Source organism: Oncorhynchus kisutch, linkage group LG5, assembly GCF_002021735.2.
Source record: "Oncorhynchus kisutch isolate 150728-3 linkage group LG5, Okis_V2, whole genome shotgun sequence".
In the NCBI taxonomy this organism is placed as follows: Eukaryota; Metazoa; Chordata; class Actinopteri; order Salmoniformes; family Salmonidae; genus Oncorhynchus; species Oncorhynchus kisutch.
The window spans coordinates 3,438,036-3,462,941 of record NC_034178.2 but is presented as its reverse complement, the minus strand read 5'-3'; the positions used below and the strand labels follow the sequence as shown (position 1 = coordinate 3,462,941).

Genomic DNA, 24,906 nt, shown 5'->3' with positions numbered 1-24,906 from the left:
ACCAGGTAGGCAAGTTGAGTTCTCATTTGCAACTGCGACCTGGCCAAGATAAAGCATAGCAATTCGACAACACAGAGTTACACATGGAATAAACAAAACATAGTCAATAATACAGTAGAACAAAAGAAAAGAAAAAGTCTATATACAGTGAGTGCAAATGAGGTAAGATAAGGGAGTTAAGGCAATAAATAGGCCATGGTGGCAAAGTAATTACAATATAGCAATTAAACACTGGAATGGTAGATGTGCAGAAGATGAATGTGCAAGTAGAGATACTGGGGTGCAAAGGAGCAATATAAATAAATAAATACTGTATGGGGATGAGGTAGGTAGATAGATGGGCTGTTTACAGATGGGCTATGTACAGGTGCAGTGATCTGTGAGCTGCTCTGACAGCTGGTGCTTAAAGCTAGTTAGGGAGATATGAGTCTCCAGCTTCAGAGATTTATGCAGTTCGTTCCAGTCATTGGCAGCAGAGAACTGGAAGGAAAGACAACCAAAGGAGGAATTGGCTTTGGGGATGACCAGTGAAATATACCTGCTGGAGTACTAGGTTATTTCTCCCATAGATGCAACACAATTTAAGCCTACATGTCTTACATTAAATCCAAACCAATAAATCAAAAATAATTCAGACAACAAACAATGAATACAGTCTTAGCATTAGTGTTGAAGTGATGTTTATTTCAATTTGCATTATCACAATCAAGAACTCCTCAATGCAGCTGAGTGCACCATCACAGTGTTCATTGGATGTAATGGTAATGTAGCAGATTGAAATGTAGTGTAATGTTGTTGGTTGAGATGTAGCAGCAGAGTGATGTTGAGTGATCCTGGGGATAGCCTCTTTTTGTCAGTAGTAGGTCTCCTGTTCCACCCAACCTTAAAGAAGAGAAAATTCAGAGAGAAGAACACAATTAGTTAGATTTCATCTCGTCACTGAAAATCTCCATGAGACAAATTCAATAATTTGTCCTTCCCAATACTGCATGCCATTGATATGTTATAACACAATAATTAACTTTGATGTAAATATATTGACGCTATCTTAACAGCTTGTTTTCGTCCATAGTCCCTGAGAACTTACCTCCTGGGTTTCGTCGCAGGATGTATCTCCTACCCTCATCATAGAGGAAGATGAGCAGAGAGTAGGGTAAGGCACAGAACCACCAGCAAGGCCTGAGGAAAGAGAGAAGAAAATAATAAAGAGATTAAGTTGAGCGTAAAACAGCGAGGTAATGTGCTTACAGGGCCCCTAAATGTCAAATGTCATTTTCTCTCTTGGTTGGGCAGTAAACCCCATTACACTTCAGCTAACTAGTCAACCCCAACTGTTCCTGAGGCTACAGTAGTCTCCTCCACCCATTGTAATATCCATCCATTTTACCACTCATCTTTTAAAACGGGTGAGCTTTGTTCCAAGCTCATATACAGAAGAGAATCAGAAGGGTCTACTCACTTGAGGGGGTACATTCTGAGGGCGACATCCATTCCAGGACAGTAGGACAGGAAGACAGCCAGGGCAGTTTCCTCAAACAGTCCGAAGATGAGAATACGGTTCCTGAGATGGGAGAAAAAAAGGGGGGGAAATCATGGATTTGATACCAACAGGGTGGATATTGATTTAGAAGTCAGTTGCAGGGCTGTATGCACATTAACTGTTCTCTGGCAAACAGTTCAGCTTCATCATGACCAAAACCACCCCCCACCTGAACAGTTTCTTTCCCCGTGCTGTGGCCCTCACCAACTGGCCAGTAGTGACCAAGGCACTATGCAATCTGTGATGCACACTGCATCAAGTATCCAACACTTAGTGACCTTGTCTAGAGGTTCTGGCCTCTTGGTGTAATGGTATAGGTGTTGGCTTGACAGTCACTGGACCTGGTTTCGAGTCCCAGTTTGGGCTACCCCCTGAATTTGCTACACTGGTGTCAGAAATGGGATGGTGGCCATGAGGTCACCGGAGAGGTGTGTACATGTCAGGGACATAGAGGGGCGGCAGGGCAACCTAGTGGTTAGAGCGTTGGACTAGTAACCGGAAGGTTGTGAGTTCAAACCCCCGAGCTGACAAGGTACAAATCTGTCGTTCTGCCCCTGAACAGGCAGTTAACCCACTGTTCCCAGGCCGTCATTGAAAATAAGAATGTGTTCTTAACTGACTTGCCTGGTTAAATAAAGGTAAAATAAATTAAAAATTAAAAAGAGAAACGTGGGGACACACTCTCCCAAAGGAAGGGAGTAATGTAGCGACCTTAACCCAGCACCTAGCAACCTCATTGAGAGGTTTGGTGTAATTATTAAGGTGTTGGCTTGACAGTTGCTGGACCTGGGTTCAAGTCCCGGTCGTGGCTACCCCTGAATTCTCTACAATATATTTATACTGTAAATGTGTATATCCTCTCTTCCCTCTTACTCTTCAGTTCTATGCACATTTGATCAATTTTGTATATAATGTATTTAAACTTTGTGTAAATTGCTCTGTCTGTATTCTGGCCTTTAATGTTGTCTATTGCTAGCAGCACCATATGACTAAGTACAATTGTGAGTATGTGTAAATGTACTTGGTGAATAAAGGTGATTCTGATTCTGGTGATGTGTAAGTCAAGACCAGAGCAGTGAAGATCAAGTTTCAGAAAAAAACTCTTAGGACCCAGACCTAGACCAAGACCACACAGATCAATGTGTGTACTCACTTCATTCCCTGCTGAAGGATGGAGTTCCTCCTGGTCTTACAGATGATCAAATCAGCCCACTGTACAACTACAATACTGGCGAAGAATGCTGTGTGGCAGGTGAACTCCACAATCTTTCTGCGCTCATATGTCTGAAGGATGCATCATAGACCATAGAAAGAGAGAGTGTGTAGAGAGACATATGGAAAAAAGAAGAGCGAGAGGACATATGTTTATTACATTGGTACATTACAGTAGTGAAGATTACTGACTACTCTGTTACCAAATGTGTGGTGAACCTGTGTGCCGGCGGCAGCAGTGGCATTCACAAATGGTAGTTCTGGAGGAATAGAAGCAAGCTATTGACGAAGCCCAAAATAACGGAGAGGACTGTTGAGGCTACGGACCCGTATGTCTGAATCCCTGGCTATGACAGAGATGCTCCTTCTTTCTCAAGACCATCAATATTTCCTCTGCTGACTACCCGAAATGCAAGCTGTGCCACAACCGTGATCCCATCCATGACTTTTCAACTTTCTTGATACTGTATCAGATTTATTAATTTATTTTGTTATCTTGAATTTCCAGATATATACGCAATTCAGCTTTCAGCTGCCATGTATGCTGGAATAAACTAAACAAAAAAATCGGGAGAGAGATTGAAAAAGCTCTTATCGAGAACAAGGCCAATGCAAATCCGTTAGTACAACAAAAAGCAGGGCGGTGTTTGTGTACTTACCCACTGCTGGCCGTAGCTGTCCTCCATGTCGTTCATTATCTTGTTGTCCCAGTCCACACGCATACCCAGCAAATCCATGGGCAAGAACCCGTTCTCAGCCAGGATAACAAAGTATGTGAAGAATCCGGCTGTGGCCTGCATCATACCTGTGAAGAGTAAAAATGAGGAGAGTATTTTTGTCAGTGAAGAGACATTGATCAGATTGTTAATTTGCTATGAAACTGAATGGCCAACATACAACGCAACAAGACCCGGTAAAGGCAGGCAAAACAGAAGAAGGGCCAAATTTACTCCTTACCAATTTGACCGTAGGCTATGCTAATGAGCCTCTCGTTCACCAGTTTGTCAGTTTTGGGGTTTCTGGGCTGTCGCTTCATGATGTCATTCTCAGCTTCTTCATAGGCCAGGGAGATAGCTGGGACCTTGAAGGTAATGATGGGAAAGATCATCGTTGGTAACTTTGAATTTAGTTCAAAGACCTTCCAAACAAACTCTAAAATGATCATGTATATTGTTCTTCATAACGCAGCAGAACACATGATCAGATTGTTCACAATGGAGGAGTATCCACATCTGAAAGACCCACCATATCAGTTCCCAAGTCGATACAGAGGATGGTGACGGTTCCTAGGGGCAGTGGAATGTTGGCGATGATGAAGAGGAGGAAGGGTGAGATTTCTGGAATATTACTGGTCAGGGTGTAGGCGATGGACTTCTTCAAGTTGTCAAAGATCAGACGGCCTGAGGGGGAATAGAGGATGGGGGAAGGAATAGTCAGGGTGATGAGAGAAGGCTGGAAAAACCCAGATTGATTGATGGTCGTTGCCAGAGCTTCTCTTACCCTCTTCAACACCAGTCACGATGGAGGCAAAGTTGTCATCCAGGAGGATCATGTCTGCAGCCTGCTTGGAGACGTCAGATCCAGAGATACCCATTGCAACACCTATGTCAGCCTTCTTCAGAGCAGGAGAATCGTTCACACCATCACCTGTCACAGCCACAATAGCACCCTGTGGATAAGTAATAGAGGTGTTAACAGATGTTAGAAACTCCAAAAGTGAGATGCAATCATCCTGACTGACTCATGAGCATGAATTAATTCAATAAAATAGTACCTGACGCTGGCAGCCCTCCACAATGATCAGCTTCTGCTGAGGAGATGTTCTGGCAAACACAATCTCAGTGTGATGGGCCAAAATGTCATCCAACTGTTCGGCTGACAGGTCCTTCAGCTCTCCACCGTGGACAACACAGGCCTTGGCATCTCTGGAGGGTACAAATATAAGCTAAATATAGGGGCTTGTATTGGTCTGTTCTGATGATGCCCCAAAAAGCCTAAATAAATGTTGCTGTCACTCCACTTTAAGTGTAGACGGTGTGATGACGTACACTGAAATGATCCCAAACAAATTGCAACATACCTTGGATTGACCTCAGAAACGGGGATTTTCAGACGAGCAGCAATGTCCTCAACAGTCTCGTTTCCTTCAGATATGATGCCCACACCCTTGGCAATGGCCTTAGCAGTGATGGGATGATCACCAGTGACCATGATAACCTAAGGGAAGAGGAGTGGTCTGATCACAGTGGCTGCTATGTGGATTGACTGAAGAGTAGTGTCAAGTATTACATTGCCATACCTTGATACCAGCACTCCTGCACTTTCCCACAGCATCAGGCACAGCAGCACGGGGAGGGTCAATCATGGACATTAGTCCAACGAAGCACAGATTCTCAGTTGGGAAGTTCACCTCTTCACAATCAAACTGGAAGCCCTCAGCGAACTGGTCATCAGGGAGCTGGAAATGACAGAAACCTGAAAAAGACACAGAGTGAGAGACACGCCACAACAAATTCTTCATGTTCTAGACCAGTCAGGGTCGAACTGGATTGTGGTCACAAATAAATAAATTAAGAGTACAGATTATGATGGGACAATATACAAAAGGTTTTAAGAAAGATAATTTTGTTATTGGTTTCTTTTCATTTTGAAAATGTAATGAATTGAAGGTTATTTGTTGATGTTAAAATTGAAGGCGGCAATCATCAGTTGAAACAATAAGAAAGCGGACTCCCCACAGCTGGTTCGGTAAAAAGCTGAGGGATGGGGCTGGAGAAATGATACCCCTCATAGACAGAGCTATGGATGCAAGGATTGACCATCCATGATATCAAAATAATAGTTTAACCACGTTTTGAGGCTATTCAGTGTTGTTTTACATTTATAAACAAACATTGGAGTAAAAAAAAGCTTGTATTTTGGGTTATGATGGTTTACGACAATTTAACTAATTAGGCATTTATTCAGTTATTGATCCTTGAAGAATATAGGTACTTATCAATAAGTCCAAAAATTGAGGATAAAAGATTTAGAAAATCCAGATTGCCTCATTAAGGTTATGTCATTAGATTTGGGGTGGGGTCGCAAGAAATTCTGGGTGAAAGAAATGGGGTCCCCACTGAGAAATTCTGAATACCACTGTTCTAGACTTTTCATTCAGTGGTACTGTTCTAGACTTTTCATTCAGTCCAATATTGGTGCCCTCTTACCCAGCACTCTCTCTCCCAGCCCTCCCAGCTCTTCATAAGCGTTCTGGAAGGCTTCCTTCAACTCGTCATTGAGAGTCTGTTCTTTGCCCTGGATCAAAATGGTGGAGCAGCGATCCAGAATCCTCTCAGGGGCTCCCTTCATCACCAGTAGGTGATTGGACTCTCCGGCCACAATGTTCTTATGAATGGAGAGCTAGGGGCGAAATGAATTGGTTTTTGATCAGATGACACCATGAAGAGAGTTTAAATTTAAATTAGCAGGCAATGACCAGTAAGTAGTCTACAGTGCCTGGAAAACGAAAGTTCTGGCAACTTATTGGATGTCGATACAAAGTGGCATTTCCAAGCTGATTGAGAAAAGCCATCCATCCATCCTGATGTTGAGTCTATCACACCACCTTCTACAACTCAGTTTAACCCATGTTAACCCACAGATACCACAGAGAGTGCATGTGGTTACCTGATATTTGTTGGTGGAGTTGAAGGGAATCTCAGCGATCTTGCTGTACTTTTCTCTCATGTCTTTGACAGACCCGCAGCACAACTCAATACACTTCAGCAGGGCAGACTCTGAAGCATCACCAGCCACATCTCTCTTGAGGATAGGTACGTTGTTCTGTTCTGCCAGGAAGACGGCGCGGTTGCACAGGCCAGCGACTCTAGCCAGGGAAGCCCAGGTGGCAGAGCTTTTGTCAAAGCAGGTACCACTCTGATTCTCTGTGGTGTCAGCCTCATGGATCTGGTTGTCGAACCACATGTGAGCCACGGTCATTCTGTTCTGAGTCAGGGTTCCGGTCTTGTCAGAGCAAATGGTGGAGGTGGAGCCAAGGGTCTCAACAGCTTCAAGATTCTTCACCAGGCAGTTCTTCTTGGCCATACGTTTGGCAGTCAGAGTTAAACACACCTATGATAGAAATACATATTATACAGTTACATAATCAACTAGTTTTGTTGTTAGGACTAAAGTTTTTGTTAAACATGACTTTTCATCAGTACTCACAGTTACAGTAGCCAAGAGACCCTCTGGCACATTAGCAACGATGATTCCAATGAGGAAGATGACAGCTTCCAGCCAACCATATCCCAGAATGAGGGAGAGGACGAAGAAAGACACGCCCAGGAAGACGGCCACACCGGTGATGATGTGGATAAAGTGCTCAATCTCTTTGGCTATAGGCGTCTTCCCACCCTCCAGACTTGTGGCCAAGGTGGCGATACGACCCATGACAGTGTGGTCACCAGTGTTGATGACGATACCTCTGGCAGTTCCTGACAAAACATGGAGAATATGGTTTAGAATCACAAAATGGCTAAGTGATACATTTCAAGTTATTTGAACTATTCAATCACTACGGATAGTTACAGAAGTTATTTACCTTCAACACAGTTGGTAGAGAAGAAGGCAATGTTCCTTGTCTCCAGGGGGTTGTCATTGGAGAAATCCGGGGTACGTGTCTGGGGCTCAGATTCACCAGTGAGGGAGGAGTTGTCCACCTGAGTGGGAAAAGAGAATTGCATTAATACAACATTGAATGACACTGAAGGCGTCCGCATGCATCCCATCCGAAACAGTTCAGAACAGTTTGTCATATAATATGACAACATTTTGAGCCGTTTTTATTCGTTTTGGTCTCCGGCAAGTTTCTGGGGGGCTGTTGGCGCACACACAAAAAACTTCTCGAGGCCAGCCGACGTTCAGGAGCCGAAGTCTTTGCCCCTTCGTCTATCATTGGTCAACAGTAGTGATCAATTAAGTGTTTGTTGTCATTCAATGATAGACGATTTGTTTTCATTCACATTTTTCACTCAAGAAATACTGCACCAAACATCTTATTTAGATTGCGCAACTAAGATCTCCTTAGCAAAAACATCAACATTTATGACATATTTCTTGAATTATCTTAGATTCATTCTGACTATTTTGAGAAAGTGTATACTGGCTGTGGCATCTCAAAATTGACAAACAGTACTATTGTCACTTTTTCAAGCAAAGGTCTTTTAAGGGAGTAGGCCAGCCAAACCGAAGTATGCGGAACCCTTAGGCTACATATCCTCTCTGAACTACCGATACCGGATACGGGTTTGAATTCAACAACATACGGTGTTCGTCACAAATAGTCATATTAAACATTCGTGAAAATACAAGTGTCTCACATGCTTCAAAAGCCTAGAATCTTGCTAATCCAACTGCTTTGTCATCTTTAAAAAAGAATTTATTGCGAAAGAAATAGCTGCGATTATCTGAGCATAGACCCCCATATCAAACTACTTATTCAACCAGCACTTGCGTAACAAAGTCACAGATTGCATTGAAATAAATCGTTTACCTTTGAAGATCTTGCTCTGGTTGCAATCCCAAGGCTCATTGTTACACAATGAATGGTCGTTTGTTCGGTTAAATCCATTTTTTATAGCCTAACACGAAACATTTTGTGAACGCATATCTCGTTGAATTTCCTGTCATACAATTTTCAAAGTAACGTCCAACGCAAAGAGACTCTCTTTTCCTTGTTTTTTTCCCTCTCTTTCCAGTCATGTTTGGTTTACTTGCAATCAACTCTTTGTTTGGAACACAATGAACCCTGATGGGCCATTTTGCGGGACCTATTGATAGGGTAATTACCGATTGGAAGACAACACGTGAGGAGCCCATTGCGCACCAAGTATATGACCACTGTCTCTTTGATTGACTCTATTTTAACCCAATGACCACTGATCTTCTTGAAATCTAGCTGGGTAGATAGCCAATGAGCAGATGTAACTGGAAATATCCCATGATTCATTGTTGTAAGACAAACCTATACACTGGAGGCAGGCGTAAAGATCGTTCTTTCGCCATTGCCTATTGAACCGTGAAGGAGTGATTCTAATTACGCACAGTCGTTTTTCAGTCATTTGCTACTTCAACTGTTTATTTCGCGACTAAAATGGCAAATAAGTCAAAGAAAGCTACCTCTAAGAGTAGATACACGAATGTAGAAATGATTTTGGAAGAGATTGCCCGGGATAGTGAGACAGATTTGGCTGAGATGGAAGAGGACTCCATTAGCTCCCATAGTTTCGATTCTGAAGCTGAGGAATATTTTTTGAACGGAGAGGTTTAATATAAAATATTATTAGTGATTGTTTTTACATTTTATTTGCAAAAATGGCTAAAGTACACGTTAGCTTGCCATTGTGAGTGAGGGCATGTTTTTTGGAGAACGCAGGGTCTACCCAAATAGCCTATTCTGAGGTAAACCCATTTCACTTTGGCAATAGATGTGGAACAGCACTTTATATACATGTATATTATAGCTGTTTTTACATTTTATTAGCAATATATAGCGATGTAATGAAATGGCTGAAGTGCACGTTAGCTTGCCATTGTAAGTGAGGGAATGTTTTTTGGAGAACGCATGGTCTACCCAAATAGCCTACACATCAATTGCCAAAGTGATATGGAACAGCACTTTATGTTCCCTGTACTCTATATGCATGTTTATTATAGCTGTTGATACAGGGCTACTCCCTGTACTCTATATGCATGTTTATTATAGCTGTTGATACAGGGCTACTCCCTGTACTCTATATGCATGTTTATTATAGCTGTTGATACAGGGCTACTCCCTGTACTCTATATGCATGTTTATTATAGCTGTTGATACAGGGCTACTCCCTGTACTCTATATGCATGTTTATTATAGCTGTTGATACAGGGCTACTCCCTGTACTCTACATGCATGTTTATTATAGCTGTTGATACAGGGCTACTCCCTGTACTCTATATGCATGTTTATTATAGCTGTTGATACAGGGCTACTCCCTGTACTCTATATGCATGTTTATTATAGCTGTTGATATAGGGCTACTCCCTGTACTCTATATGCATGTTTATTATAGCTGTTGATATAGGGCTACTCCCTGTACTCTATATGCATGTTTATTATAGCTGTTGATACAGGGCTACTCCCTGTACTCTATATGCATGTTTATTATAGCTGTTGATACAGGGCTACTCCCTGTACTCTATATGCATGTTTATTATAGCTGTTGATACAGGGCTACTCCCTGTACTCTATATGCATGTTTATTATAGCTGTTGATACAGGGCTACTCCCTGTACTCTATATGCATGTTTATTATAGCTGTTGATACAGGGCTACTCCCTGTACTCTATATGCATGTTTATTATAGCTGTTGATACAGGGCTCATATGTGAAACTATTCTAACTGAACATTTTCTTTCACAGTGGCACTGACTCCGACTGGGAGCCCCCAGTGCCAAGGTGTCCATCCCCCTCTGAAGCTGGTTCGTCCAGCTGTACCCCTGCCGTCTCTGGCTCCACACCTCCCGGGCCATCTAGAGGTGTGAAGAGGAAGAGGAAGAGGGGAAGTGTGCCACCCACTAACGAGAGGGACAGAAGGGCTTTGGCACACCGTCCTAGAAGATGATGTGGAGCCACCACAACCAACTTTTAGGCCGAAAAGGAAGCCAGGACCTCAGGTGAACCCGACCTCCACTTACACCCCCTTGCAGCTTTTCCAACTGTTTTTTACACCATCTGTTGTAGGTTCGCTCGTGTCCAACACAAATAAGAACGGGAAGAAGAAACAAGCAGGCAAAAAGGTAGCATGGAAGCCCATATCCATGTCAGATCTTTTTTGCTACCTTTCACTTGTTATCTACATGGGGCTGGTGAAGCTGAAGAACCTGAAGGACTACTGGAAAACGTCATCTCTGTACCAACTGCCTTTCCCCATGACTGTTATGTCCTGCAAGAGGTTTATGATTATTTCACAGGCGCTTCACATCAGTGACCCAAAGGTTGATGAAGAGAATGAGAAGAAGAGGGGCACAGCAGCGTTTGATAGACTGTGCAAGATCAAGCCGCTCTACCACAGCATTGTTGAGGCCTGTAAGACGTATTTTCAGCCAGCCCAGAATGTGTCAATCGATGAGAGGATGGTATCCTCAAAGGCAAAAATTGGCCTCAAACAATACATGAAAAACAAACCAACCAAGTGGGGTTACAAGCTGTTTGTTTTGGCTGATTCTGTATGTGCCTACACATGCAATTTCTTTGTCTACGAGGGGAAGAACAGTTGTGCTACCGGCAAGGGACTCAGCTATGACTCTGTAATGGCGTTATTGGATTTTCAACTGCTAGGGAAGGGCTACAAACTGTTTGTGGATAACTTCTACACAAGCCCTACCCTGTTTGCAGACCTAAGAAAGCTGGATGTATGGGCTTGTGGCACCATTCGTACCAACATGGTGGGCTTTCCGAAGACGAAGGTGAACGACATGCCTGAGCGGGGGAGCATGCGATGGATCCGTGAAGATGGCCTGCTTTTTGTAAAGTGGATGGATACCAGAGAGGTGGTGATGTGCTCCACTATCCACAAGTCCTTCAGTGGGGATCGTGTTGTCAGGCGTGTGAAGGACGGTGCCGGGGCATGGACCACCAAAAATGTCCCCACTCCAGCTGCAGTGAAGGACTACAACAAGAGCATGGGCGGAGTCGACCTTTCGGACGCGCTAATCGGCTACTACAATGTTCTCCACAAGACGATGAAATGGTACAAGACCTTCTTCTATCATTTCATCGACATCGCCGTAGTGAATGCATTCATCCTACACAAGGAAATGGCAACGAGCTGTGGAAAGCCCTTCCTCTCACAGAAAGCCTTCAGAGAGCAGCTCATCAGGGAGCTTGCTGGCTACAGCACCACTGCACCAAGCCCTATCCCTTCTGCTCCTGCCACAAGTGTTCATCTGCCCAAATATATTTGTGCAGGCATGGATGTGCCTAAGGGCCAAAAGGGCACAGCATGGAGGTGTTGCTGTGTTGTTTGCAAGATGAAGTCTCCCATCACATGCAGCACATGCTCAGTGACCCTCTGCTTTACATCAGAGAGAGACTAGAAAACTTGTCTAGAGTTTTGGCAATGTTGGTGGGGTCATATGGCAAAGTGGGTCTGCGGTCTAGCTGAGAACACCAGTCTGCAGTCTAGCTGAGAACACCAGTCTGCAGTCTAGCTGAGAACACCAGTCTGCAGTCTAGCTGAGAACACCAGTCTGCAGTCTAGCTGAGCTAGGGTCAGTATGTTATATCTGGAGTATTTTTCCTGTCTTACCTGGTGTCTTGTGTGAATTTAAGTCTGCTCTCTTTTTCTCCTTCCTGAGGTGCTGTCCTGTTGCACACTCTACAAAAACACTGATCTCCACCCGGCACAGCCAGAAGAGGACTGGCCACCCCTCGTTGCCTTGTTTCTTCCTAGGTTTTTGCCTTTCTAGGTTGTTTTTCTTAGCCACCGTGCTTCTACACCTGCATTGCTTGCTGTTTGGGGTTTTAGGCTGGGGCTATGTAAATAGATTTGATAGAGGACTGAGAGTCTGTAAATAGTTACCCATGTTTATTTGTAAATGTATGTATACATTTTGTTTTTCATAACGGTTTTTTCCCCAAAAAAATGTCGCCCAACTTTTCCCCCCCCAAAATTTGTTGATTTTTGGTGGGGGGTGTGTTAGAATACCATTTTGGTATTTTGTATATAGTTATTGGTTTCAAAATGTGTACTTCACCAATTTGGCCACTTTGGTACATTTGGGCTACTTGTGTGGGACACCTGGGTGACTTCATAATAAATGTTATGTAGCACACTCATTTTTGAAGTTATCATTTTGAAATTTTGCACGGGTACTGTTGCCCTCTTAATTTTTGCACTAAAATTGTCCCCATCGTCTTATCTGAATTTTTGTTTTTTCTTGTTCATTTGAAAGATGATTTAAAAAATAAATAGAAAAAACGAATGTTTTTTTCCATAGTTTAATCTAAACCAGATCTATTGTGTGTTATTCTCCTACATTCAATTCACATTTACACAAACTTCAGGGTATTTTCTTTCAAATGGTACCAAGAATATGCATATCCTTGGTTCTGTGCCTGAGCTACAGGCTGTTAGATTTGGGTATGTCTTCAGGTGGAAATTGCACAAAGTAGGGGGGGGGGCTTAAGAGATCTTGGATTGTAAAGTACTCACCTTGCAGCCACTGGCAGAGACGATACGCAAATCAGCTGGGATCCTATCTCCTCCTTTCACCTCCACCAGATCTCCAACCACCACTTCTTCAGCGTTGATGTTCTTCTTCTCACCGTCACGGACAACCAGGGCTTGCTACAAGGCAGGTGACAGGATTACAATCCGTAGACATGACAATAGAATCAAGTTCTTCTCAGAGGTGTTTGAACAGGCAGAAGTCTAACCTGTGGGACCAGGTTCTTGAAGGAGTCCATGATCTTTGAGCTCTTGGCCTCTTGGTAATAGGAGAAACAGCCAGTGACAATGACGACAACAGAGAGCACAACACCCAGGTACAACTGTGAGGGACAGAAACGAAGAGGGAGAAAGACTATGAGACTATTACGTTACAGGTAAGTTAGAAAACCTTTTCATGTACTAGAGGCATTGTAGTTTTTGTTAAGTCTCAAAATATCTCAGAATTTTATCATTCTCACATTATCATTAGCTGGCTCATCCTCGGAGGCGGCCTGGATTCCGTAGGCCAGGAAGCAGAGCATTGCACCAATCCATAGGAGCATAGAGAACCCACCAAAGAGCTGCCTGCAGAACTTCACCCACTCAGGGGTAGTGGGAGGAGGGGTCAGGGTGTTGGGGCCATCACGAAGAAGGATCTCCTTAGCCCGAGCTGAGGTTAGACCCTGGATGGGGGAGGGATGAGAGAGAAGGAGAGAGGGAAAAGGTAGAGAAGAGAAAGGAGGAGGGAGGAAAGCAGGAAGAGGGAAGAGCAAGAGGCAGAGTAAAAGGCAGTAGAGTGATTACCTATGGAACTCAAAACCTTCCCCTCCCCTTTTGTCAGCAAGAAAATCTGTCAAACGAGCCCCCCCCACCATACCTCGCCCCGCCCCGCCCCTCATCACTACATAGTGCTTTCAATGTTCCCGTGTGAATGTGGCCCTTGTTGTGGAAATTCTGCTTAATCCCTGGATCAAATATCAACAGATCATTATCTGTGCGCATTCACCAAAATAGTGTTTAACTGTTATCCTTTCCACACAAGACAATGTTTAGGCCTGTCCTAATTGTACTCCACACAAAGCTGATATTGTGTCCCCTGCATTAGACCTACCCTATGGCTTGTTAAAAATGGTTCATGTGTATCTGACTTGCTGTCACACAAATGGAAAAAGTCTCATCTATGCAGCGTTTTAACTTCCACTCACTGTCATGTCTAATGTTGTGTTTTTATGCTGTGTTAACTATGTATGCCGCTTTTACGGCCAGGGCTCACTTGTAAAAGAGATGTACATCTCAATGTGACCACTCTGGTTAAATAAAGGATTCAAAAAATAAAATGAAAAGAATGTAATGGGAGTCACACAATCAGAAAATATATATTTGACTCCAAACTCTGTGTAAACTTTAGGAAGATATAGATGTGTTTCATGTTCAAAGATTCAGTGGTAGATAGTGATGTGATCATGACTTAGAAGGCAGATGAAGTTCTACCTACGATATGACCTGGTGCCGTAACCTCCACGACCTCAATGCGCTTCAAATTACAGTCAGAAATCATCCGTAGGAGCAGCTGATACAACTGACAGTCAGTTTTAAAAAACAGAGGCACACACATATTCACTCACTCACCCTGGCTAAGTCTGTGCCGTATTTCCTATGAAGTTCATCCAAGGTCAACTTGTGGTCATCCTAAATAAGAGAGGGGGGGGGGGGGGGGGGGGTAGAGAGATTGAGAAAGAAAGAAACAGTTGCTTGTTGAACTAGGGAGTTCTCTCAACTTTTCCCCATGGTGAAAGTATATGCAGCACATGCATAGTTATGAAACACATTCCTCAAACAATTTGAAATGATCTTAGGTATGATGAGGTTATGCTGCATCGATTTCAATATAAACCAAAGATAAGTCATGTGTTTCTTTATGATGGATGGAATTGTCTGGTTCACATTTCTGCCCTGAAAAAGTTCTGCACAGGGCGCACACGTTTTTATTCTGCTCCATGTATTTAAAAAAGCTGTTTCCAAAGATATGCTACTGTTCCTCTGAAGTTTAAACACAGGATATTGGGGTTTTGAAACTGCTCCCAAGGCTCACTGCAGAGTAATAGTAAGTCAATTAAAATGCTAATGAGCTTGATGCACATTTGAAACGTTGTGTGTTGTACCTTTTCTGATCCACAGAGATTAATAGGCTTTACTGTTTACCTTAGTCTTTTCTTGCTGAAAATAGTTTTGATGCTATATCACACTATTTAAATCATCTCTGGGGCTACGGAATAACATTTTTGCAGCCAATTCCAGTGCTTTGATGTGTAAATTGCATATTGATAAATGTGCATTGTTCATGTCAACGACATTAGATGAATATAATTAGTAAATGAATGAATAATCAGTTTTCCTCACCAGGTCAACTTCCTTTTTCAGATCGTCCATGTCCTTCTTCTCCTTTGCTTTCTTCACCTCCTTTTTGCTCTTTTTATTTCCATTGTCCTCGGAGGTTGCCGCCAGCTTATAATCATCTTTCCCCTTCTGTATATCAGAAGGTACGTTAATGATGAGAAAGTGTGAACTATCGATGTGCCTCTTTCCTAATGAGGGCTTAGATAAGCAGTGCATTCAGAACTTTATCAAATATAGAACTTTATTTTAAAAACTAAGAAGCAGCCATGAACCGAAGGCTAAACTTTTAATATGAACTGCAAAAAAATGACATGTTTTTTTTAATTGAAAGAACACAATATAAGTCAATCCTGATACTTAAAAGTGAAATCCAGACTTACTCCAAGCCCCATCCTTGCACTGCTGTTCTAGGACTCTCAATCCCAGTGGTTTGTAAAGAGAATATACTTGCTCCTTATCCTGAGAAACTCCACCTGTTACACGTTTACACTTCTGTCTCTCACTTTCTCGATGTCTCGAGTCACCCCAGAGCTCCCTGGATAGCTAACTGAGGTTTGAATATATTTATATACTCGACTGGTTTACCTGCCCAAGGGGAGGTACACAGGAGGAATGAGGCAGGTGAGTGGAGAGGGGGCTGAGGATGGGAGGGGTTGGGGAGGAGGAGGGGGATCTGTGAAATGTCATTTATTTATTTATTCAACCTTCACCTATACAGCTTGGTCATTTTGACGACAAGGCCCCTGAAAGAAAGAATCTGTCTGACGTTGACGGTAATAACAGTGTGTAGTGGAATGGAAAAGAAGTTGACAGTAATAACAGTGTGGAGTGGAATGGAAAAGAACGAGGACAATGAATGAATAAAGATCATTTTCTTTCTCTCTGCTGCACTTACTTTCTCACTTGTTGGTTGATTTGAAGGAAATCCTAAAGCTAAATAATATCACGAAAAGCTGTTGAAGCGAGCATAAACAACTGTGTTTGTACATTTATTCTCACATTTGAAACATAAGTTGCCAGTATAGAAACCAAGGCCATGAGCCTTTGTTCGGTGGCGTGTTGGTTGTTGCAATTATAACAAACAATGCTGACTTTGACCCAGAGGCCATCTTATCTGCCTTCCAACTGGACAACGTCACAGCGCATTCATTCCTTGACCTTTGCTGTCACATGTAAATCCACAGGTTAAGATGGAGGCCGTGGGGAAGAGTGCGTAACCTTGACACACTCAGGGAGAGGTTGTACTTCAGGAGGTAGGGTGGAGTGCCGTGGGTGTCTGTTTAGTAAATGTCTGGCTGTTTGTGGTTGTCAGTCTGTGGGGAGAGGCGGGAGGTAAGAGAGATAGGGGGGGGGGGGTGTAACACCAGTTTATTTAAATAATAGCAACATCAAAACTTTTATACTTTATTAAGAACCCAACATAATCAAATAGACTTTATTCATTTTACAAAAAAGTGCAAATCTTTAAAGTTGGTAAGCCATACTCTCTTAAATCGCCAATATGGGAATTCTTCCATAGTAGCTGTTATACCTTGTGGAGTGTAGATGGAGATTTAGAGAGGGAAATAATGACATGATAGATGGGTAGATAGAAAATAGAGATGGGTAGACAGAAAAGAGAGATGGGTAGACAGAAAAGAGAGATGAGTAGACAGAAAAGGTGAGAGAGTTTCTGAAAGATAGTGTGTTTTTAGAGATATGTAAACTGTACTGCGCCACCTTTATGTATACACGATGGGAGGTCCCCGGGACAAGTTAAGCACAGGTCTGTCAAATGATTGAGATGAACAATAGTTAACCAAAGTGCCAAGGTTTATTAACATAGAGGGCACAAACAATGGATTAGCAGCAGGGCAAGAAATACTACCACATCTCCAAGACTCAAACCTTGCATGTAAAACACTTCAAGGAGAATATCATGCAAACTTAGAGAGTATATTCACAATCATTGTAAGATAATATTAAGATTAAATATTTGTAAGACGGCATACCCGATGAAACATTCTCTGTTAGATATCATACCCGATGAAACATTCTCTGTTAGATATCATACCCGATGAAACATTCTTTGTTAGATATCATACCCGATGAAACATTCTTTGTTAGATATCATACTCAATATGAAACATTCTCTGTTAGATAGCATACTCAATATGAAACATTCTTTGTTAGATATCATACTCAATATGAAACATTCTCTGTTAGATAGCATACTCAATATGAAACATTCTCTGTTAGATAGCATACTCAATATGAAACATTCTCTGTTAGATATCATACTCAATATGAAACATTCTCTGTTAGATAGCATACTCAATATGAAACATTCTCTGTTAGATAGCATACTCAATATGAAACATTCTCTGTTAGATATCATACTCAATATGAAACATTCTCTGTTAGATAGCATACTCAATATGAAACATTCTCTGTTAGATATCATACTCAATATGAAACATTCTCTGTTAGATAGCATACTCAATATGAAACATTCTCTGTTAGATAGCATACTCAATATGAAACATTCTCTGTTAGATAGCATACTCAACATGAAACATTCTCTGTCAGATAGCATACTCAATATGAAACATTCTCTGTTAGATAGCATACTCAATATGAAACATTCTCTGTTAGATATCATACTCAATATGAAACATTCTCTGTTAGATATCATACTCAATATGAAACATTCTCTGTTAGATAGCATACTCAATATGAAACATTCTCTGTTAGATATCATACTCAATATGAAACATTCTCTGTTAGATAGCATACTCAATATGAAACATTCTCTGTTAGATAGCATACTCAATATGAAACATTCTCTGTTAGATAGCATACTCAATATGAAACATTATTTGAAAGATAACACACTTGTGATAATTAGCATGCTAAAGCACACACATTAATTCTTAAGACTTGCCACTGCTCTCTAACCAAAATAACCCCCAAAAAGACAACAAGCCATGGAAGGCTCTGGGGAAGTGGTAACAAAATAACCCCCCAAAAGACAACAAGCCCTGGAAGGCTCTGGGGAAGTGGTAACAAAATAACCCCCCAAAAGACAACAAGCCCTGGAAGGCTCTGGGGAAGTGGTAACAAAATAACCCCCCAAAAGACAACAAGCCCTGGAAGGCTCTGGGGAAGTGGTAACAAAATAACCCCCCAAAAGACAACAAGCCCTGGAAGGCTCTGGGGAAGTGGTAACAAAATAACCCCCCAAAAGACAACAAGCCCTGGAAGGCTCTGGGGAAGTGGTAACAAAATAACCCCCCAAAAGACAACAAGCCCTGGAAGGCTCTGGGGAAGTGGTAACAAAATAACCCCCCGAAAGACAACAAGCCCTGGAAGGCTCTGGGGAAGTGGTAACAAAATAACCCCCCAAAAGACAACAAGCCCTGGAAGGCTCTGGGGAAGTGGTAACAAAATAACCCCCCAAAAAGACAACAAGCCCCAAAAGACAACAAGCCCTGGAAGGCTCTGGGGAAGTGGTAACAAAATAACCCCCCAAAAGACAACAAGCCCTGGAAGGCTCTGGGGAAGTGGTAACAAAATAACCCCCCAAAAAGACAACAAGCCCCAAAAGACAACAAGCCCTGGAAGGCTCTGGGGAAGTGGTAACAAAATAACCCCCCAAAAGACAACAAGCCCTGGAAGGCTCTGGGGAAGTGGTAACAAAATAACCCCCCAAAAAGACAAGCCCTGGAAGGCTCTGGGGAAGTGGTAACAAAATAACCCCCCAAAAGACAACAAGCCCTGGAAGGCTCTGGGGAAGTGGTAACAAAATAACCCCCCAAAAGACAACAAGCCCTGGAAGGCTCTGGGGAAGTGGTAACAAAATAACCCCCCAAAAAGACAACAAGCCCCAAAAGACAACAAGCCCTGGAAGGCTCTGGGGAAGTGGTAACAAAATAACCCCCCAAAAGACAACAAGCCCTGGAAGGCTCTGGGGAAGTGGTAACAAAATAACCCCCCAAAAAGACAACAAGCCCTGGAAGGCTCTGGGGAAGTGGTAACAAAATAACCCCCCAAAAGACAACAAGCCCTGGAAGACTCTGGGGAAGTGGTAACAAAATAACCCCCCAAAAGACAACAAGCCCTGGAAGGCTCTGGGGAAGTGGTAACAAAATAACCCCCCAAAAGACAACAAGCCCTGGAAGACTCTGGGGAAGTGGTAACAAAATAACCCCCCAAAAGACAACAAGCCCTAGAAGGCTCTGGGGAAGTGGTAACAAAATAACCCCCCAAAAGACAACAAGCCCTGGAAGCCTCTGGGGAAGTGGTAACAAAATAACCCCCCAAAAGACAACAAGCCCTGGAAGGCTCTGGGGAAGTGGTAACAAAATAACCCCCCAAAAGACAACAAGCCCTAGAAGGCTCTGGGGAAGTGGTAACAAAATAACCCCCCAAAAGACAACAAGCCCTGGAAGGCTCTGGGGAAGTGGTAACAAAATAACCCCCCAAAAGACAACAAGCCCTGGAAGACTCTGGGGAAGTGGTAACAAAATAACCCCCCAAAAGACAACAAGCCCTGGAAGGCTCTGGGGAAGTGGTAACAAAATAACCCCCCAAAAGACAACAAGCCCTGGAAGACTCTGGGGAAGTGGTAACAAAATAACCCCCCAAAAGACAACAAGCCCTGGAAGGCTCTGGGGAAGTGGTAACAAAATAACCCCCCAAAAGACAACAAGCCCTGGAAGGCTCTGGGGAAGTGGTAACAAAATAACCCCCCAAAAGACAACAAGCCCTGGAAGGCTCTGGGGAAGTGGTAACAAAATAACCCCCCAAAAGACAACAAGCCCTGGAAGGCTCTGGGGAAGTGGTAACAAAATAACCCCCCAAAAGACAACAAGCCCTGGAAGGCTCTGGGGAAGTGGTAACAAAATAACCCCCCAAAAGACAACAAGCCCTGGAAGGCTCTGGGGAAGTGGTAACAAAATAACCCCCCAAAAGACAACAAGCCCTGGAAGGCTCTGGGGAAGTGGTAACAAAATAACCCCCCAAAAGACAACAAGCCCTGGAAGACTCTGGGGAAGTGGTAACAAAATAACCCCCCAAAAGACAACAAGCCCTGGAAGCCTCTGGGGAAGTGGTAACAAAATAACCCCCCAAAAGACAACAAGCCCTGGAAGACTCTGGGGAAGTGGTAACAAAATAACCCCCCAAAAGACAACAAGCCCTGGAAGGCTCTGGGGAAGTGGTAACAAAATAACCCCCCAAAAGACAACAAGCCCTGGAAGGCTCTGGGGAAGTGGTAACAAAATAACCCCCCAAAAGACAACAAGCCCTGGAAGGCTCTGGGGAAGTGGTAACAAAATAACCCCCCAAAAGACAACAAGCCCTGGAAGGCTCTGGGGAAGTGGTAACAAAATAACCCCCCAAAAGACAACAAGCCCTGGAAGCCTCTGGGGAAGTGGTAACAAAATAACCCCCCAAAAGACAACAAGCCCTGGAAGGCTCTGGGGAAGTGGTAACAAAATAACCCCCCAAAAGACAACAAGCCCTGGAAGGCTCTGGGGAAGTGGTAACAAAATAACCCCCCAAAAGACAACAAGCCCTGGAAGACTCTGGGGAAGTGGTAACAAAATAACCCCCCAAAAGACAACAAGCCCTGGAAGGCTCTGGGGAAGTGGTAACAAAATAACCCCCCAAAAGACAACAAGCCCTGGAAGGCTCTGGGGAAGTGGTAACAAAATAACCCCCCAAAAGACAACAAGCCCTGGAAGGCTCTGGGGAAGTGGTAACAAAATAACCCCCCAAAAGACAACAAGCCCTGGAAGGCTCTGGGGAAGTGGTAACAAAATAACCCCCCAAAAGACAACAAGCCCTGGAAGCCTCTGGGGAAGTGGTAACAAAATAACCCCCCAAAAGACAACAAGCCCTGGAAGGCTCTGGGGAAGTGGTAACAAAATAACCCCCCAAAAGACAACAAGCCCTGGAAGGCTCTGGGGAAGTGGTAACAAAATAACCCCCCAAAAGACAACAAGCCCTGGAAGGCTCTGGGGAAGTGGTAACAAAATAACCCCCCAAAAGACAACAAGCCCTGGAAGGCTCTGGGGAAGTGGTAACAAAATAAGACAAATGTACAAACAAAACATATAACAAAGAAGATTCAACTAGTTGGACTGCCAAAGCAACACCAAATCTTTTGCCTGAATACCAGCTCATTCACTTCGGGCAGACTCAACTATTTCTTTTAATCCTACCTACCTAATATAAGGGACACAAACTAACAATAAGTAATGTTTTGCTAATACTTTCTTCATTCTTGATTCGGAAGTAAAGTTTATCTTATAAATGTCTGTGTTCAGTTGCACGTGGTTCTGCCAAAACCAGAGAATATTTGAAAAGGTTTGTAAAATCCATGTTTTGCACCAAGTGAGGAGTTCCCTCGCCATATTTGCTGCCAGACATCTAGCATTTCCCAACATCTTTACAGGAACTAGTCATTTCTATGCGACGCGTCCATGGCCACGTGTAAAAATAGATGACAGCGCATCACACAGTGCGACCAAAACAAAGATCCAAACACATGCATGAGGCATTTCTCTCTCGATACAAAACTTCGATTTTTACTATCTTTCTGAATCTTCTCTGGTTTTTGGAGAACCACCTGCAACTGAACATGGACATTGATAAGATACACCTTTCTTCCGAACAAAGAATGTATGGTGCAAGAACAGGTCCTCGTTTCCCAGTTGCGATGTAACCAGATGCATCTTTATTTACGTTATTTATGAGCCAACATTTGAAGTGTTTCCCCAAACAAGCACATAGCGAACGTTCACTAAGTGCGTCGTTAGACCATGTGTCGATACTGATAGGATCAAAAGAAAGGCAGCGCTGCTCTCGGGTCAGCTTTGTCCATTCAAATCTTACCTTAACATTAGAACTATTTCACAATAGTGATGACAGATAAGCTCCTAGAGAGAAATTACCACCTATGGCTGCAAAAAGGTTATTGAGGTGGTTTATTATGCTTCCCTAATAATAATGCACAAAATCACAGATTGGGCACATGTTGTCACACATCATGAAACACATTGAGGCAAAACATTTTTTTTTACAGACAGTAGCCTAGTCGCAAAATAGAACTCCATTGACTGAACAAGAAATAGATTTCAGTATAACTGAACTAGCCTATAGAGGCCCGTGCAGCCTATATATATTTTAATGCAGTCATCTCGGTTTTCATTTGAAGCATTCATTTATCCTTCACTTGTTTGTAACAATTGCAAATACTTTGGATACTTTGTATTTGTAGTCAACTTCGTTCTATAGTTATCAACAGTGGCAGTCAGACAGATAGAATCAACATGGAGATCGGAGATCCTCTATGAATACAGTGATGCGGAATGGCAAAAAAAGCATCTAACGGTGCACCTTGGCTGCTCTACGAGTGGTCTGGATCACTCAGAGATGTGCAAAGGTTTTTCAGAGCTGCTTTACTAACGAAGGCTCTGGGAAGCACCTGGGCTACTAAACCTACATCGTAAGAAGGTTCTAATGATGATATTAACGCTACAAAGGCTATGGGAAACACCTGGGCTACTAAAGCTACATCGTAAGAAGGTTCTAATGATGATATTAACGCTACAAAGGCTCTGGGAAACACCTGGGCTACTAGAGCTACATCGTAAGAAGGTTCTAATGATGATATTAACACTACAAAGGCTCTGGGAAACACCTGGGCTACTAAAGCTACATCGTAAGAAGGTTCTAACGGTGATATTAACGCTACAAAGGCTCTGGGAAACACCTGGGCTACTAAAGCTACATCGTAAGAAGGTTCTAATGATGATATTAACGCTACAAAGGCTCTGGGAAACACCTGGGCTACTAAAGCTACATCGTAAGAAGGGTCTAACGGTGATATTAACGCTACAAAGGCTCTGGGAAACACCTGGGCTACTAAAGCTACATCGTAAGAAGGTTCTAACGGTGATATTAACGCTACAAAGGCTCTGGGAAACACCTGGGCTACTAAAGCTACATCGTAAGAAGGTTCTAACGGTGATATTAACACTACAAAGGCTCTGGGAAACACCTGGGCTACTAAAGCTACATCGTAAGAAGGTTCTAACGATGATATTAACGCTACAAAGGCTCTGGAAAACGAGGCCCTGGTTAGTTGAAAAATTGCTTCCAACCCTTTCTACTAGCCAAGATATATTGGCAACTATGGACGAATTCACATATCGCTAACTCTGTCCAGGCCTACACAGCCAACAAAACGGTGTCAATGCTGCGTCTCGCAGACAGCGTTGATCCCGTTTCAAACCTGCGCCGAACACGTCACTGAAACACAAATCATTGTTTTACATGGCTGTCGTATACTTTAACACGCGGTAAAACATTCACAGACCAACAAACAAAAGTTAGCTTACCCAAAGTTCGACTAACTTGGACAAACACAGCCAGCATGGATGAACAGTGAAGTGCACAGTCTCTTGTCCTCCGGGGTGGAAACGAAGATCCCAAACAAAGGTATTTATGGCATCGCTCACCTCATCTCATACCAGCCCATAGGTGCAACTGGCTACAGAGACAAGGGAGGAGATAAATATGGAGATAAACTGTGTGTGTCTATGTGTGTGGTCCTTATTTAGAGAAAACATGACCAGTGTTTACACTTTTTAGAGGTGACCACTCCCTGTATAAAAAAAAACGATTGTGGACAAACAAACACAAAATGGAACTGGCACCTGTATTTGAAATGCATGAGCCCCATCCGTTCTCACCGTTTCAGTTGTTGCTACCCAGATAACTGCAAAAGAGGTAAGTTCTTGGAAAACTGACAATCAAAGCGGAAGTGTATGATTCTGGGGCATTAGCACAGGGGCCTGTTTTCATATGTTTAATATCCCAATGGTGAATAGGTTTTGTTTTGAGAGGGAACTCATTGCTGTTGCCCTATATTGGCCACTGTGCCAATTGAATCTCAACAAGGAAACTGTAATAATCCCTCAACACCTGTGGAATTCCAGGACTCACTGACTAGAGAGAGAGAGGGGGAGAGAAAGGAAACACACACAACTGCACATAAACAGCCTCTTTGATTATGTGGAATTATTGTGGATTACACAAGGTTTAACCACCATGCATTCGTACCAGTGTCAAAGACCTAAACCAGGGTCATTCATATCCTGGCCTAGAGGTCTGAGCAATCATCCCATTGGCCATTCATAATCTTTCCATTCCTAATCCTACAGGGATACACATCTGATCAATCCAGATACAGTTTACTGTCTTGATCAGAAGCGAGTGAGGGAGAGGAGGGGGAATTAAAGGATGTGGGTAGAGTAGAGAGACATTCATTAGGGAAGAGAGGTGAGAGAGAGACTCAGGTGTGAGAGAAAGAGAGTGAGACTGAAGAAAGAGATGGTGGAGAAAACGAGAGAAAGAAAAAAAGAGAGAATGCGAGGAAGAGAGAAAGAATGACAGAAAGAAAGAGAGATACTACAGGTTTCATTGAATCATGTCTACTGGTCTCTGGTGGGTGTCCCTGTCTCCTGGTGAAGCTGT

At 43.0% G+C, this 24,906-nt stretch overlaps 2 protein-coding genes across 9 annotated transcripts; one reads left to right on the top strand and one right to left on the bottom strand.

Annotated features, from left to right (window-relative positions):
• Positions 1-663: 663 nt before the first annotated feature.
• LOC109880654 (sodium/potassium-transporting ATPase subunit alpha-1) lies at positions 664-23,956 on the bottom strand. Of its 8 annotated transcripts, XM_031824102.1 has the most exons (23): positions 23,769-23,938; positions 17,101-17,148; positions 15,762-16,694; positions 15,385-15,510; positions 14,614-14,673; positions 13,464-13,667; positions 13,212-13,325; positions 12,988-13,122; positions 7,338-7,455; positions 6,962-7,230; positions 6,422-6,865; positions 5,962-6,154; positions 5,052-5,227; positions 4,833-4,969; positions 4,527-4,677; positions 4,253-4,421; positions 3,998-4,152; positions 3,710-3,833; positions 3,412-3,557; positions 2,694-2,824; positions 1,460-1,561; positions 1,088-1,179; positions 664-882 (listed from the first exon to the last, which is right to left on the bottom strand). In XM_031824102.1, exons 3-23 carry the CDS (start codon positions 15,771-15,773, stop codon positions 854-856), a joined length of 3,087 nt encoding a protein of 1,028 aa, XP_031679962.1. In that variant the 5' UTR covers positions 15,774-16,694; positions 17,101-17,148; positions 23,769-23,938; the 3' UTR covers positions 664-853. The 8 variants fall into 8 exon arrangements, 7 of the variants coding, with proteins under 7 accessions (XP_031679962.1, XP_031679960.1, XP_031679963.1 ...); XM_031824100.1 differs by having other exon boundaries at positions 15,385-16,694; positions 23,769-23,956; XM_031824103.1 differs by lacking the exons at positions 15,762-16,694; positions 17,101-17,148 and having other exon boundaries at positions 23,769-23,956.
• Positions 8,774-12,757, top strand: LOC116374147 (piggyBac transposable element-derived protein 4-like). Its single transcript, XM_031824105.1, has 2 exons — positions 8,774-9,196; positions 10,194-12,757. The coding sequence occupies exon 2, from the start codon at positions 10,592-10,594 to the stop codon at positions 11,867-11,869; it is 1,278 nt and encodes a 425-aa protein (XP_031679965.1). The 5' UTR covers positions 8,774-9,196; positions 10,194-10,591; the 3' UTR covers positions 11,870-12,757.
• Positions 23,957-24,906: the final 950 nt, after the last annotated feature.

What these genes read in the sequence shown, in the direction of transcription:
- LOC116374147 (XM_031824105.1), top strand. Translation starts at nt 10,592, where the DNA reads ATGTCAGATCTTTTTTGCTACCTTTCACTTGTTATCTACATGGGGCTG.
- LOC109880654 (XM_031824097.1), bottom strand. Translation starts at nt 21,549, where the DNA reads ATGAGCTGGTATTCAGGCAAAAGATTTGGTGTTGCTTTGGCAGTCCAA. An exon ending in GGCTTGTTGTCTTTTGGGGG is followed by an intron (nt 19,226 to 19,297) that starts GTTATTTTGTTA and finishes TCTTTTTGGGGG; the next exon opens with GTTATTTTGTTACCACTTCC.